Source organism: Volvox carteri, assembly GCF_000143455.1.
Source record: "Volvox carteri f. nagariensis unplaced genomic scaffold VOLCAscaffold_51, whole genome shotgun sequence".
In the NCBI taxonomy this organism is placed as follows: Eukaryota; Viridiplantae; Chlorophyta; class Chlorophyceae; order Chlamydomonadales; family Volvocaceae; genus Volvox; species Volvox carteri.
Window position 1 is genome coordinate 102,254 of NW_003307594.1, and position 13,993 is coordinate 116,246.

General features: G+C 62.3%; 1 protein-coding gene across 1 annotated transcript in view; it reads right to left on the minus strand.

Annotated features, from left to right (window-relative positions):
• The window catches only part of VOLCADRAFT_96280 (uncharacterized protein), a gene marked incomplete at both ends in the record, with an annotated part of 15,735 nt that extends 2,324 nt beyond the window's left edge, over nucleotides 1-13,411 (minus strand). Inside the window, 16 exons of the mRNA XM_002955392.1 lie at nucleotides 70-177; nucleotides 784-1,223; nucleotides 1,524-2,647; nucleotides 2,945-3,273; nucleotides 3,645-4,964; nucleotides 5,256-6,536; nucleotides 7,100-7,813; nucleotides 8,200-8,435; nucleotides 8,694-8,875; nucleotides 9,152-9,381; nucleotides 10,041-10,203; nucleotides 10,583-10,667; nucleotides 11,032-11,225; nucleotides 12,079-12,161; nucleotides 12,933-13,082; nucleotides 13,382-13,411. Coding sequence (XP_002955438.1) covers nucleotides 70-177; nucleotides 784-1,223; nucleotides 1,524-2,647; nucleotides 2,945-3,273; nucleotides 3,645-4,964; nucleotides 5,256-6,536; nucleotides 7,100-7,813; nucleotides 8,200-8,435; nucleotides 8,694-8,875; nucleotides 9,152-9,381; nucleotides 10,041-10,203; nucleotides 10,583-10,667; nucleotides 11,032-11,225; nucleotides 12,079-12,161; nucleotides 12,933-13,082; nucleotides 13,382-13,411 — 6,669 coding nt within the window. The remainder of the gene's footprint in view (nucleotides 1-69; nucleotides 178-783; nucleotides 1,224-1,523; nucleotides 2,648-2,944; nucleotides 3,274-3,644; nucleotides 4,965-5,255; nucleotides 6,537-7,099; nucleotides 7,814-8,199; nucleotides 8,436-8,693; nucleotides 8,876-9,151; nucleotides 9,382-10,040; nucleotides 10,204-10,582; nucleotides 10,668-11,031; nucleotides 11,226-12,078; nucleotides 12,162-12,932; nucleotides 13,083-13,381) is intronic.
• Between the last annotated feature and the right edge of the window lie 582 nt (nucleotides 13,412-13,993).

A 13,993-nucleotide genomic window follows, 5' to 3' on the forward strand; every position in this document is an offset into this window, starting at 1 on the left:
ATATATACCACACATACATACATACGTACACACAATACACGCCCGCCACCGCCACCAGGATACGCACACCTGGATCTGCGCCATCACCCTGTTGGCTCTGTTGGACATGGCGGAAGCCTCCTTGGATATGGCCTCCTCTAGCTCCTGCACGGATGCAGACACCCGCTGCTGCACCTCCTGCGGGGCGTGTGTGTGTATGTGTGTGTATGTGTGTGTATGTGTGTGTGTGTGTGTGTGTGTGTGTGTGTGTGTGTGTGTGTGTGTGTGTGTGTGTGTGTGTGTGTGTGTGTGTGTGTGTGTGTGTGTGTGTGGTATCCCGAAGAGATGGCGGAGGAGGTTTTGAGCTGGACTGTTGCCGGAGTGCTCTGAATTGCACATTCAGGTATTTGATATATTTCTGTACCAAGTGCGCTGAATTTAGCGATGAGGATCTAGGAGGCTTGACCCATGGGTCCAAGGTTGTAGATAGGGCATGCAGGGTCAGGTACATATCAAGACTCATGATTACAAAAGGACAATCGGCGCCCTGTGTGTATGCGTACGCACGCCAAGTTGAGAGCTGGGATTGGTGAGAGCGCCATTCCGCTTCATTCATGCTTCTTTCCGGTGAGGTGATCGGAGCGAGAATGCCTTTTTATTCCCGGCGGAGGCCTTCCCCTCGAACGCCTGGGCCGAGGTCCTGTTCGGGTCTGGCATTTCATTTCTGCACCCAACCCGTTGCCTCGCACTGCAGCCCCCAGCCCCACATCGCCCCCACCTGACAACGCCCGGAGGTACGCTCACCTGCAGCACCGCCGCCTGCTGCGCCACAGCCCTGCGCTTCTTGCGCTGCATCATTACCGTCAACAGCTGCTGCAGCTGACCCCCCTCCTCGTCCTCGCCGTCACCTTGACTGCCGCCCTCGCCACCACCGTCATCGCCCACCAACGTCCGCAACATCGCACTTGCCAGCGCCGTCAGGTCTGCCTCTTCGGCGCCGTCCGCATCGATCTGACAGGCCGCGGCTCGGCCACCGCCAGCGCCTCTACCACCGCCGCCACCGCGGCGGCGCCTGCTGGCAGCCGCGGCCGCTGCACCTCCGGCACCGCGCCCCCCACCGATTGGCAGCTGCGGCGATGGTGCCACCGCGGCGGCTGCCGGTGGCGGTATCCCGATTGTGGTACTCCCGGGGCCGCGGATTCCCGCCATGAAGGGCAGCGGCTTGAGGGCCGCCAACTTGACAGCTGCGCGGAACGGGAAAAAGGTGCAGTAAGGCGGTTAGGAAGGTACAGCCGGGCCGACGCATACGCGAGAGCTCGGGATGCGTCGGAAATGGGACGAGACAGCTCCAGCCGCGGCAGTAGCAGGCTGCAATAGCGGAAGAAAGACGACATCAACGACGACTACACAGCCATGACGGCAATCTTCAGGAAGACGTTACGCAACGGTTCCAGCTGCGCGCCTTCCGCCAAGCTCGAACACAATACGAGCCGACGGACGCCGCCGCTACCCGACACACTCGGAACATAGGGCCCGCTGCGTACTTGAGTTAAAGCTTAGGCGCTTGCCCACGCCCGCGCCACACCCAAAATCGCCGTCTGCTCCTCCGAAACCTTCGTCACCCTCCACGTCGCTGTCGTCGCCGCCGTTGAGGCCGCCGCCGTCTCCACGCTCCTCCGGTAGCAGCTCCATCCCGAGTCGGCCGAGCATACCTGCGCCGTACAGGCCCCCAGCCACCACGTCCGGAGCAGGCGCTGCCGGGAGACCCCCCCCGGGCCCCGTGCGCTGAAGGGATGCGGCGCTGCGGCCTCCGGCCATGGCTGCCGGCTGGCGCGGCTGCGGCGGCTTCTTGGCCCCCCGCGGCGGTTTGCCTGTCGGCGGTTTGCCTGTACCCGGCGGCGGCGCCGCCGCAAGCCCCGCTGAAGCGGGTACGGCCTTTGCGGCCGCGGCTTTTGGCGGTGCTGATAAAGCCCCAAGCCTAGGCAGCTCCGGGGTACTTGCTGCTGCTGCTGTAAGGCCCGCAGTCAAGGGTGTGCGGCCCTGGCGCACGCCAGCGTCCCGTGGCGGTGGGGCTGCTGCCGCGGGTTTGGTCCGGGTGGCTGTGGCGGCGGCTGCAGCCTGCTGTGGAATCGGGCTTGGTGAGACGGACTTAGGACTAGGCGAGACCAACACCAGGTTGAGGGCGCGCTGTGGCTGCCGCCCAAAGCCTGCTCCACCGCCACTCTCCACCTCATAGTGCCCAGCGGCCGGCTCTGCTACCCCGGGGTGGTGGTACCCCGCCTCGCGTGCGGCTCCGCTAAGGAGCTCCTCATCCTCCTCGCCGACAACGGCTCCTAAATCTACGTCCGGAGCGTCCAAGTCCACCACGAGCCGGTGGCGCTGCCGCTGTTGCTCCTTCGTGACCCACGGGTCTTCTCTCAGCAGCAAATCACCTTCCACATGTAGCGGTGGCCTGTGGCCGCGGCCCTTGCCAGCGCCAGTGGCGGCGGCGGCGGCGGCGGCGGCGGCACCGCCCTGCCGCTCGTGTCCGCCGTGTTCCTCATCTTGCCCCCCAGCGGTTGGCTCGTCTTCGGCGGCAACCTCCTCGTTGTCCCAGGCAGCGTACATGCGGCGCAGGGCGTCTGCCGTACCGCCGTCGCCACCGTCAGCAGCGGCGGCGTCATGTGCGCTGTAGGCCAACGGCGGAGGGTACGTGAGATATGGGGGTGGGTACGGTCTGCGAGCTTACTCAACACTGTATGGGCTAAAGCCATATTTCTTTCAGGAGTGTTGATTTAATTGTTCCTTGATACTACTTTTTCATTATGCGGATGCCGGATGCAGCAGCGTTCCAATCAGGTGACCATCAACATACCCTACCACCAAGGACCGAGGCAAGTTCTCCAAAAAACATACATACATACATACATACATACCGCCTGCCTGCATGTAATTAACACCGCCGGCCGATACTGCAACAGCTCACCCTGGCCAATCTGCTGCCGCTGCCGCATCTGCCCCGGCCTCCGCATCCCGGAGCCCCTCCAGAGCCAGCTGCTGCTCCTGCTCGTCCAGAGTCGCGGGCACCACCATCGCCTCCGCCTCCGCCTCCGCCTCAATGCCAGGCACGCCCTCCCGGGATGCCGTAGCACCGTGCTTCGCCTGCTTACATAGCTTGGATTTCTGAGGCTGCAGCGATTGTTGTTGTTGCTGCTGCTGCTGCTGGTGCTGGTGGTGCTTCTTTTGGAGCTGCGGTGAGGTTTTCTTGGGAGAGGGTTGCGTAGGCGCCAGCTGGCCGGCCATTGCCTCTATCGCCTGTCGGGATGGAGAGCATAGAGCGGAGAGGACCACGTGCAGAGCGGGAATGTGTGTGATAAAGGCTCCCCTGTTTGGTGTTTCGACAAAAGCGCTCCGTGTCCCCGCCGGGCCTTCCGCCAAGCCGATCACTAGCACCCCATCTCCACGTGCATTGAAGATGCACTATGTCAATATGCACGAAATTCCAGGCACTCTGTCAACCGGCTGACGTGTCTGGGTCCCGTCCGGCTCTTACAACGTGACATCTCCCCCCCCGGCTTGGGACCGGTATACATGTCAGGAGAGCGCTCCAATCATTCCATCCAACCCGCGCGAAGGACTTGCTCATGTCAGGTCATCAACCCTTTCCAAGAACACCCAAACTGTACCTTTGCCTTGGCATGCCGCTGCGGACGGCTGCCCGCCGCCACCGGCGCCGGCTGCGGTCCTGGCGACGTCGGCGCGGCTCCCTTCCTGCCCATCTTCTGCGCGGCTCCCTTCCTTGCCTTCTTAGCAGGCGATGCCTGCTGTGCTGCAGCGTCGCGCGCTTCGTCACCGTCCTCCACCGCCCCATCCCGCATCGCAAGGTCGACAACATCGTAGGGATCGACCTCCCGTTCCTCCGGAGACTCAGCCCTGCCGCGCTTCTGAGCAGGAGCTGCAATCGTGCCCGCGCCCTTCCCCGGCGCGGCAGACGCCTCGCCGCCCTTCCGGTCCACCGCGGCGCCCCCGTGACCAGCCCCCAGCTTCGGCAGCTGCATCACCGCCGCCGCCGGAGGCTTAGCCCGTGCCTTTACGGACCCGGCAGCTCGCGGCACAGGTCCCGCATCAGGCGGCGACGCTGCCGTGTCCTGCAGCATCCCTACTGCCGTCGTGTCGTACCCGGTGATAGCATCGTCCTCCATGGGCTCGTTCTCCTCGGGGACTTCCGCCACCACCGCCGTCGCCGCGGCTCCCCCCAATGTGCCGGCCTGCCGCGTTTCAACGGTCGGTAGGGCTGCTGCCGCCACCGCTGTCGCCGGCGCACCGGCGATTTTCCCACCAGCGGCAGCGACGCCATTGTACGAGGCTGCACGTCGGGCCGCAGCGGCGGCGGCGTTGGCTGGTGTGTCTGGATCTTCAATCGGGTCCAGGGAGGCCTTCACGTTGGGAGATGCCGCCGCTGCCGCACCACCTGCGGTCCTTCGCGCCGCTGCTGTTGACGGCCCAGCTAGGTGATTTTCACGCGGCGGTGGCGGTGCTCTGCTGTTGCCGCCGCCGCCGCCGCCAGCGCTGCCGTCACCCCGGCCCGGCCCGACCGGCGGCCTACCGCTTGGTCCTGCGCCAGCCCGTGATCCGCCTTGTGCCGCTGCCGCCGCTGCAGCGTACCCTCGATCTGCTCCCTGGGCACGTGCAGTCGAAGGACAAGGGCCGCCGTCGCCGCCGTCAGCCGGTGCAGTCTGGCCATCCTTGGTAGCTGCGGGTGCCAACAGCGGGGGGGGTCGCAGCGGCGGCGGGAGCGACACGCTGGGGGCCTGCAGCTCGCCCGTCAACGTGCTAAGGGGCGGGGTTTTACGCATGCGTTGGAAGGTTTTTGATACGCCTGCGGTACGTCCCGTAGTAATAGAGGTCGGCTGAGGGCTCAACCGAGGTAGTCGGGACGGGGCCTGCTGCGGCTGCGGCGGCTGCTGTGGCGGCTGCTGCGGCGGCTGCCGTTTCTCGGCGGGACCCTGCGAGCAGTAACAAGGAAGTGGCACCATCAGCATTTTGAAGCATTTTGCATCGCGTTGTAGACACCACGGCTGGCACCATCAACATGATCTCCGCTAAGATGCGTGAAGAAGAGGGACAGCGCAGCGAGTGGCTGCATCTCCGCGGCATGGCTTGCTTCACAGCAGAGTCGTCACACCCAGCGACGGGAGCCCGGGAGGTAATCGCAACACGGGACGCCAAGCTCCAAAACTTCCCTTCCTGAAAGCTGGAGCATACCATACCCTAACCCCACGCCGCGCCCTGCTTACCTGGCCATTTGCCGCCGCGGTCGGCCCCGCGGCACCCCGGGGTTTCTTGCTCTGCTGGACACCATCCACATCAGTCGCCGCACCACCGCCGCGACCCCCCCGTCCTTCTGTACCCACCGCCGGCTCGGGCTGCCGTGCCACTGGCCGCTTCCTGCCACCGCCTCCATCGCCGTTGTCTACCCCAGCGGCCTGACCCTTCGGTCCGGCCTTCGCTGCAGTCTTGGCTGCCTCCTCTTCCACCTCAGTCTCGTCGACCGCCGCGGTGCTTGCGGTAGCGGCCTTGTCCTTGTTCTGCTGCTTCTTGGCCGCAGGTGCAACGCTTTCGTGTTCGGCATTGGGTTGTTCCCGCTGCTCATGACCGCCATTGGCGACAACCCCCGCTGCTGCCTTCTTGCCGCGTCCACTGGTAGCTGCTGCAGTTGCTGCACCGGCGCCGCCCTTGCCCTTCAGAGGCCCCGGCGCGTCTGTGGCGGGCTGCTTCGGCGCCTTGCTGCCCTTACCCTTCTTCGGCTCCGGCTCCGACGCCGGCTTTGCATCGGCAGCGTCGGTTTCCTTACCACCACCTCGTCCGACAGCTTTTCCTGCAGCCTGCTGCTGTGCCTGTGCCTGCGGTGGTTGCGTTCCGCGCTTTTCGCCTCCGCCGCCGGCCGCGTCCGCCTCCGCGGCAGGAGCTGCTAGCGGTTTTGCTGGCAGCTCTGCACCAGCCACATTCTGAACTTGCCGCTCGGAGGGAAGGCGCGGAACCCCATTCTGTGTGGCCGAATTGGGCGGTCTACCCGCCGCCTCTGCACCCTTCCGAGACACATCTTCAGCCTGCCCGTTGGGCTTGTTGCCGTCGAACGTATTCGACGACATTCCCTTGCTGGCCATTGCTTTGCGCACATCGTCCTGCTGCTTCTGCTGCACCTGCTGCGGCGGCTGGTGTCCTCTTAAGGCCATTGCGATGCTTCCATCCGGTTGCTGCAGCTGCAGCTGCGGCGGCGATGGCGGCGGCGATGGCGCCGGTGGCGGAGGTGGCTCTTTATCACGCTGGTCACCGTCTAGATGCTGCTGCTGCTGCAGCTGCTCCGGCGATAGCGCTTGCGACTCAGGCGACACCGGCAGCCGACCCTGATCCTGATCCTCCTCCTGCCCGCCCCTCCGCTGGTTCTCCTCGCGCTGCTGCTGCTGCTGCTGCTGCAAGTGCAGCTGATCGTCATCCGCTTTCTCATCGTCTGTGAGCGCATCTAGGGACGTGCGGCGCCGGCGACGCTTGCGGCCGCTACCGGGTGTGCACTGCAGCTATTGACGCAAGCGAGAACATGGGCGCGCGGGAGGGCAGGAGAGAGCGCGCGCTCACAGGCAAAAGAAGAGAAACAAATGTAAGATGTGCCGAACCCATACTTCACAAAGAACGAAGAGCATGTTCATGGCCGCTTTCCGTTGTGTCGTGCTCACGACACGTTCGTGTACAGTTTCAAGGAGCCCCACCCCCTTCCCTCCAACGTGTTGTAACACCAGGATAACACAGCAGGCTGACAGGGAGGTCTGGCGGGAGATGCCAATGGGAATCGAACCCCGCCTTACACCATATGCGTTTCCGAACCACCTTTCCACCTTTTCCCGGATCACTTCACGATATGGGATGAAAGGCCCCAAGATGGTCTGGTCCGGTCCTGTCCTGGAGGCAGGCAGCCGCACCCCAGTGTCACCTAAGCACACGGGCTCAAGGACAGCAGCGCCCTCACCCACCCACCCATCCCTCCTGCCCATGGTAACTACCACGGGCTGCAACGTGTGCACCCCCTACTGCCCACACCCATTGTCACTACATGGCAACAAGTCTCACAAGGCGCCTAGCGCACCTGCGGCGACGTGAGCTCGTCTTGCTCCTCCTCGCCTGCAATCTCCTGTTCCAGATGCGGCTCCTGCTGCGTCTCTTGCTTTTGCTGCTTTTGCTGCTTTTGCTGCTGCTGCTGCTGACGGTTCTGACGCGACCCGGCCGGCCCAGGACCCACATTGCTTCCACTGTGTTGCGCCTGCCCGTCGTCATCTGCAGCTGCGGCCTCGCCACCAATCCCTCCTACCCCGCCACCGCCACCGCAACCGCCACCGCCGCCTACAGCGGCCTCCGTGCCTAAGAACGCACCAGGCTGCTGCTGCTGCTGCGGCGGCGGCGGCTGGTGTGGCGGCGGCGGCTGGTGTGGCAGCAGCGGCTGGGGCTGCGGCTGCTGCTCCCCGAACTGGCTCTGCGGGTAGCCGTTGCCCAGTGCAAACGCGGGGTAGATCGGTAGCCCACGGGACATCTTGGGAAAGGCGCCCGCGTGGTTCTGGAGCTGAGAGAGCTCCGCCCACATGGGGTCCTGGGACTGTACGACCAACCGCTCCCTGCAGCGCTGTGGGAATAGGCAGGGTTTCAGGATTTCCATGAGGACTGGGTTCATCAGACAAGAGGGCGTCTTGAAGGGTTCCTTCAGGGGGTCTTTACAAGAGGTTACGGGAGTGCCTCGATCCACACCCCTGCGGATAGCCGCCGCCGCCCCAGCACGGTTCATGAATGTGCCAATACGCCAATACGCCTGCAGCCAGGCAGCACCGGCCCCGGGCAGGAGTCTACTATGCTACACATGGTCCGCGACACTGCGCACCCGCACACTCTTCCAGATCACTGAGCCGCATGAGCCCTGATGGTCCCTGATGGTCCCCGATGAACTGACGCCCTCCATTGCCCGCGAGCGCTCGGGTTGCATGGCCCTCTCAGCCCTGAGTCGTCGTCGCGCCGTGCTGCATGGCTGCAAAACCACAACGCCACGCCCCAACATACCTTTCCTTTCCCCGGAGCGCACAATCGATATCGGCCCCTGATCCACACCCTTGACCTATATATTATCCGGCAGGCAATGCATGAGGCTACCACAACCCCCCCCCCCACCAGCTATCATCTTTTCCACCCACACCCACTCACCTTGGGAAAATGCAGCATCATGGCCTTGGCCGCGTCCTTGTCCAACGTAAGCACAACCGATACACCGTGTCGGCCACCCCCGGGCCCCGGACCCCCGGCGTCCCCCGGCTCGTCACCGTTCTCGCCCACACTGAGGGCCACCTGAAGCACCTCGGGCATTCGGGACACACCGATCTCCACCTCGCAGCTGTTAACGTCCCCGGGGGCGTCACGCAGGTGCACAGACGATACGTCGCCTGCAGGTGCGGGCGGAGCTGCCGGTTAGCGGTTAGCGGTTAGCGGTTAACAGTACGGTGAGACGCAGTTCCCAGGAAGGAGATTGAATATACACAGGAGAGTGAGGGGGGCCGGCGGGAATGGCGGCGGAGGGGTCGCATCCACGGCAAGAGACGTCGCCGCATGTTGTACGGCGCATGTTGTGGAAACAGCACAACAAGCCAACAGTGCATGTAAGCAAATTTGTGACATCGCCGGCGTACGGCATCCTTTCTCACTGTATGGCACGGTTAGCAGCTCCGGCGCCGGCTCCGGGTCGTCGGGGTCCGGGACCAGGACGGTGAGGGCGAAGTGGCCGCCGCGGGGGTCTCCCCCCACTCCTAGATCGACCCACGGGTCAGAATGCCGTACACCGGACACGCCCAGCACCCGCAACGCCCTGGTCTTGTACGAGAAAACGCTGAGGCAGTGGAGGGCGGAAGGGAGGCGGCCCATGGCAGCGCGTGTGAGTCCGGAAAGGAGAAAAACGGCCAAAGCTGCGTGTATGCCTCCATTACGGACATCCTCAAATCACTTGTGGTGAGGGCCGCAGGGTGGCGAAGCCTCGATAACGTTTCATAGCTCCCCCCCCAGAGGCGGCGGCAAGGAGGTGTTACTGCTGCCCGATCTCCCGCCCCATGCCACCCGCGTTCCACCCGCTCCATAATCCCCTCTTTGCCCTCCTCCCCACTTCCACCTGGCGTTGTCGCCCAGCGATGCATTGTACGACACCAGTACGGTCCTGAGCTGCGCTGCCAGGTCGATTGTAGCGGCGGCAGCGGGACCGTCCGCCGCCGTGACGCGTGCAAAGGTGTCCAGGGTGCGCTGCATGTGCTCCAGGGCCCGGCCTCTGTCCGCCAGGTACCTGGGCAGCAGGTGGGGCCCGGCGCTGCGGCCCACTCGGAACAGCGCCTCCAGCAGATCCAGCTGCGGGGTCGGGTGGTAGGTACGGGGTCGGGTGGTGGGTACGGGGTCGGGTGGTAGGTGGTAGGTACGGGGTCGGGTGGTAGGTACGGGGTCGGGTGGTAGGTACGGGGTCGGGTGGTAGGTGGTAGGTACGGGGTCGGGTGTTAGGTGGTAGGTACGGGGTCGGGTGGTGGGTACGGGGTCGGGTGGTAGGTACGGGGTCGGGTGTTAGGTGGTAGGTACGGGGTCGGGTGGTAGGTACGGGGTCGGGTGGTAGGTACGGGGTCGGGTGGTGGGTACGGGGTCGGGTGGTAGGTGGTAGGTACGGGGTCGGGTGTTAGGTGGTAGGTACGGGGTCGGGTGGTAGGTACGGGGTCGGGTGGTAGGTTACGGGGTCGGGTGTTAGGTGGTAGGTACGGGGTCGGGTGGTAGGTACGGGGTCGGGTGGTAGGTACGGGGTCGGGTGGTAGGTACGGGGTCGGGTGGTAGGTAGGTACGGGGTCGGGTGGTAGGTACGGGGTCGGGTGGTGGGTACGGGGTCGGGTGGTAGGTACGGGGTCGGGTGGTAGGTACGGGGTCGGGTGGTGAAGCTAAAGGACACGGACAAGGCTACAAGGACATGCCACATACCCGCTACAAAGTCATGGCTCTTTCCCTGATCTCCCCAGGTCCCCTCTCACCTGCGTTCCAAAGTCCGCCGCCCCCGGCAGCAACTCCTTGAACACCTTATCCACCTGTCCCTGGTGGTCCGCAGCCGCCACCAGCCGCTGGTTGTGCTTACTGCGAGTGACCAGGTCCAGGAGGGTTACCGCGGCGTGACGCCGAACGGCCAGGGGAAAGTACCTGCATCCATCGAACCGCGGTACGTCAGTAGTACGGCAATAGTACGACAGTGGTACGGAAAGACATGGGAAGGTACGGAAAGCGCCTGCGGCCGGGGGCGGAATGCTGTTAGGGCAGTGCTTCCTTCCTCGAATATGCGTCCACCTTCGTATATGCGTTCCCTTTATCATCATTCATTCATCCATGTACTCAATTCACGTCAAACCAATCCCCCATCTGGGTTTTCTCTGGTTCGCTTTGTTTTTTAAGATCTCCCACCTTTGCTCCAGCCTGCCTTCCCTGTCTCGAGTCGCAACTCACACGCCCCGTCAGCTGCCCCAACCCAACCACCTGCCCAATCCCCAGCCAAGCCACCCATGCACCCTCATGCACCCCGCACCTGGTACTGGGGAGGAACTCCAGGAGGGGCCCCAGGAACAGCTCCCCCAGACGATCACGAGCGGGCATGCCGCGAACACCCTTATCTAGCGGGGGAGGAGGAGGAGGACGTCCGGACGGCGACGAGAAGGGGGGGTCGGCAGAAAAACAGGTTGAGGGGAAGGGTGCGGAGCAAGAGGCACCGTGCGCGGGGCCAAGGCAACACAAAACACGTTGAATGGCAAGCCGAGGGCCGTTCGCCCCCAAAACCAGCGCCGCTACCTTGGCTAACCATTAGCGTCACCGCTGCATCCAGCCGCCGCCATCTCCGGGACCCAACCCTTGCCACGATGCCATCCCGAGCCAACTCCAATCCAATTTGCTAAAAAGACACCCATTCACTGTATTCAATCTCGAAGCCCGGCCCAGCCAGTCTGCGTCCGCAAGCCCCCATGACACCCCCCCCCTCACCTCGCATCTTGGGCGGCGGCGGCAGTCGGTAGTCGGACGCGCAGACGTCCTGCACGCACTGTATAATTGCGGTGAGCAGTCCGTGCGTCAGGTGCTTGTGCACCTGCTGAGAGGAGCTGCCTGCCAGCACCTCGAACACCTGGGACAGCAGAATGGGGAACTGAGACTCCCATAGAGCCGCCGAAGACACAGGCCTGGGGGCCTCGGATGGGGTGGGGTGGGGGAGGGAAAGTTGTCGTACTGCGACGCTTTTGACGAAAGGCAAGCGTCAGTGAGGCGGGGGGGGGGAAAGACGAACCACACGCGATTTAAGCTGCTGCCAGAGCAAGATAGTAGCAACCGAAAGAACTGACCGAAAGGCGTCCGTGGCGACTGTGACGACTGTAACCTCGGGATGACGACTGTAACCTCGGGATGAAGAATTGACGTAGAAGTTGGAAGTCCTATCTACCTAAGCCGCCAGAAATACTATAGCCAAACCGTAAACTAGTAGGAGTAGAAAAAGTAGTGAAGGCGGCGAGAAAAAAATTTAGACGTAGAAGTGATGTAAAGTTGCTGGCCAGGAGAGAAAGCTGCATTGCTGATACTGAAAGGCTGCCGGTATGCAAGTGTTCCTCCCAACCCCCCAAAAAAACTAGAACGCGCGACTGACCCGACCGACCCAAACTAAACTATTCCGGCTAGCCTACCGACGCCAACGCGAAATACCAAAGAAGCTCGAACCACCACCGGGGGGGGGGGGGAGGAGGCAGCGACTCCGTCCTCCCAGGTGTTCACACGCGCATGTGATCACCCAAACCGAAATAAATACGTTTACATCCCGGGTCTAGAGGACCAGCAGATATTTCGTATTTAATAATTGAAGTATACAACGTCCCGTGCGATACAACGCCCCAGCCCTCCTCGCTTGTCGTGCCCATCGACGATGCTGTAACTGCGATAATGACGCATGGCCGTCGCCGTTGCACCTCTGCTGGCTGCCAGCTCGCTAAGAAGACACCCACCCACGCGCCCACCGATACAGCCCGCTCCCCCCACTCAGCTTACCCGAATCTAGGCGGCATGAGGTGCAGTATGCACCTGATGAGGGGCACCTCCACCGAGGCCTCCGTGTCCGCACCCGACATGATCTGAAAGGTGGGTGGGTGGGGGTGGCCATACAATATAGAGCCAGCAGGGGGGGAGGGGGTAAGTACGGATGAACGGGAGCGGAAGGCAAGTATCAGACACACCGTGGCATTGGGATATCCGCACGCACGTCGCTGGCTGGGATGGCATCGGGAGATGTCAGGCGGGTGAAATAAACAGTGGGTTGCGGACGGGCATGGGTTGGCTGGGTCAGGTTGCCGCGCAATTCCTTCCTTCTACATCATCGTCCCTGAGCAGTGGCCTCGTGGCCTTTTCCTTGAGCACATTAGGTAGGCGGGTAGGTGCGGCGCGCCAGGCGGTACACAGTACAGCCCACCGCCGGCCCCCCCCAAACCGTGCGCCCTAACATGACTGACTGCACGCGCGCACGCAGTCATACAAGACGCAGCCAAGACGCAAGAGCTGCTAGAGCAGGGAGCCTAGCCACCTTAGATTGGTGGAGCTTTGTGCAGAATCGACGGAGAGAGGGAGGGAGTTGCTTCGGAGCAGCTATCTTTCAATTTATCAGCTGTCCGCCATGCAGCGGTAAAAGCGACGAAAGCAGCGGAATGTTGTGCAACCTCCATCCGCGTCACTGCTGCGGGTGCACAGCGCTGCGCTGCACTGCACTGCAGCGTGCCATAGCATGTATGAGCACGAGGCAACTGGGCGCATGCGCGTTTTTGCGTTCCAAATCTTCCGGACTGCTTCAAGTCCATTTGCTTTTGATGCGCTGCCTGAAATGTACATGCTATGTTAATTTAAAGACGCACCAATTGCATTCGCTGAGCAGCCGCCAAGATGAGCTCAACTTGCTCAGGGCCATCGCGGTCGCCATGCAAGACCTCCGCATCCACACTGTCAAAAGTCTCAAGCCGCGTCACGAGCTCAGCAGGGTCAATTGACGTGTTGCGAAGAAGCTCCTGACAGCAGAAGCAGCAGAACAAACCGCGGCAAGAAGATGGGAAGGCAGCGCGCGGCGGCAGCGAACATGTCAATGTGCACAGCATAGTGCCCTGCCTTTGACCAAATGGAGGGGCGCCTTGCTAGGATAGGATGCGCGTCAACGACACATTCAGGAGTGTTGTTGGCGCAAGGCGGCGACAGCTTCAAGGCATAGCGCGAAAATTTGGTGGCAGCGCGGCCCGGATGGCCGCATCTATTCTTTTAGCAATCCCAGCCACCGCAGGGCCATGCACGTGGTCCAATTTGAACAACTCACCGCAACAGCGGAAAGATTGCCTCGAGACATCTTCCCCCAAAGGAACTGGCGCCAAGGAGTCGCGTCTGTCTCCCCTGAGCCGACGTGCTGCGCTTAAACTCTGTTGTTTCACAACGACGACCCCTTACAGCGCAACCGCTACCAGCGATCCAGCAAGCGCTGCCGGTCCCAGCCGTAAGATTGAGTTTTCCTGACGCCGAAGACTTTTAGGCCGAGGCCTGCAGCTGGAAAGCCTCCTACCGGTGTCTTAAAAAACGAATGCCAAAATATAACGCAGAGAATTGATGGTTCACATGAGAGGTGAGGGGAGTTGGCTGATGGGGAGTTGGCTGGTGGAAAGTCAGGGATTATGTTATGCACCTGGAGAATTACAGAGATCACTACCGGATGTTGGACAAGCAGGGTCTGTAAAACTGCGTATTTTTTGTGTACCATGTGTGGGAGTCACTATGGGATTACTCGCTACTTGCATGGCACACACGCGATTTCGGATTGCCGGCCAAGGCGCCATTGCCCTTGCAAATTTCTGCTGACTCAGGATTCCTGTGCCGTTCTGCAAGACAGGTAACAAGTCCGGGCTTATACTGGGCCCCTTTCTATGAGATTGCTGCG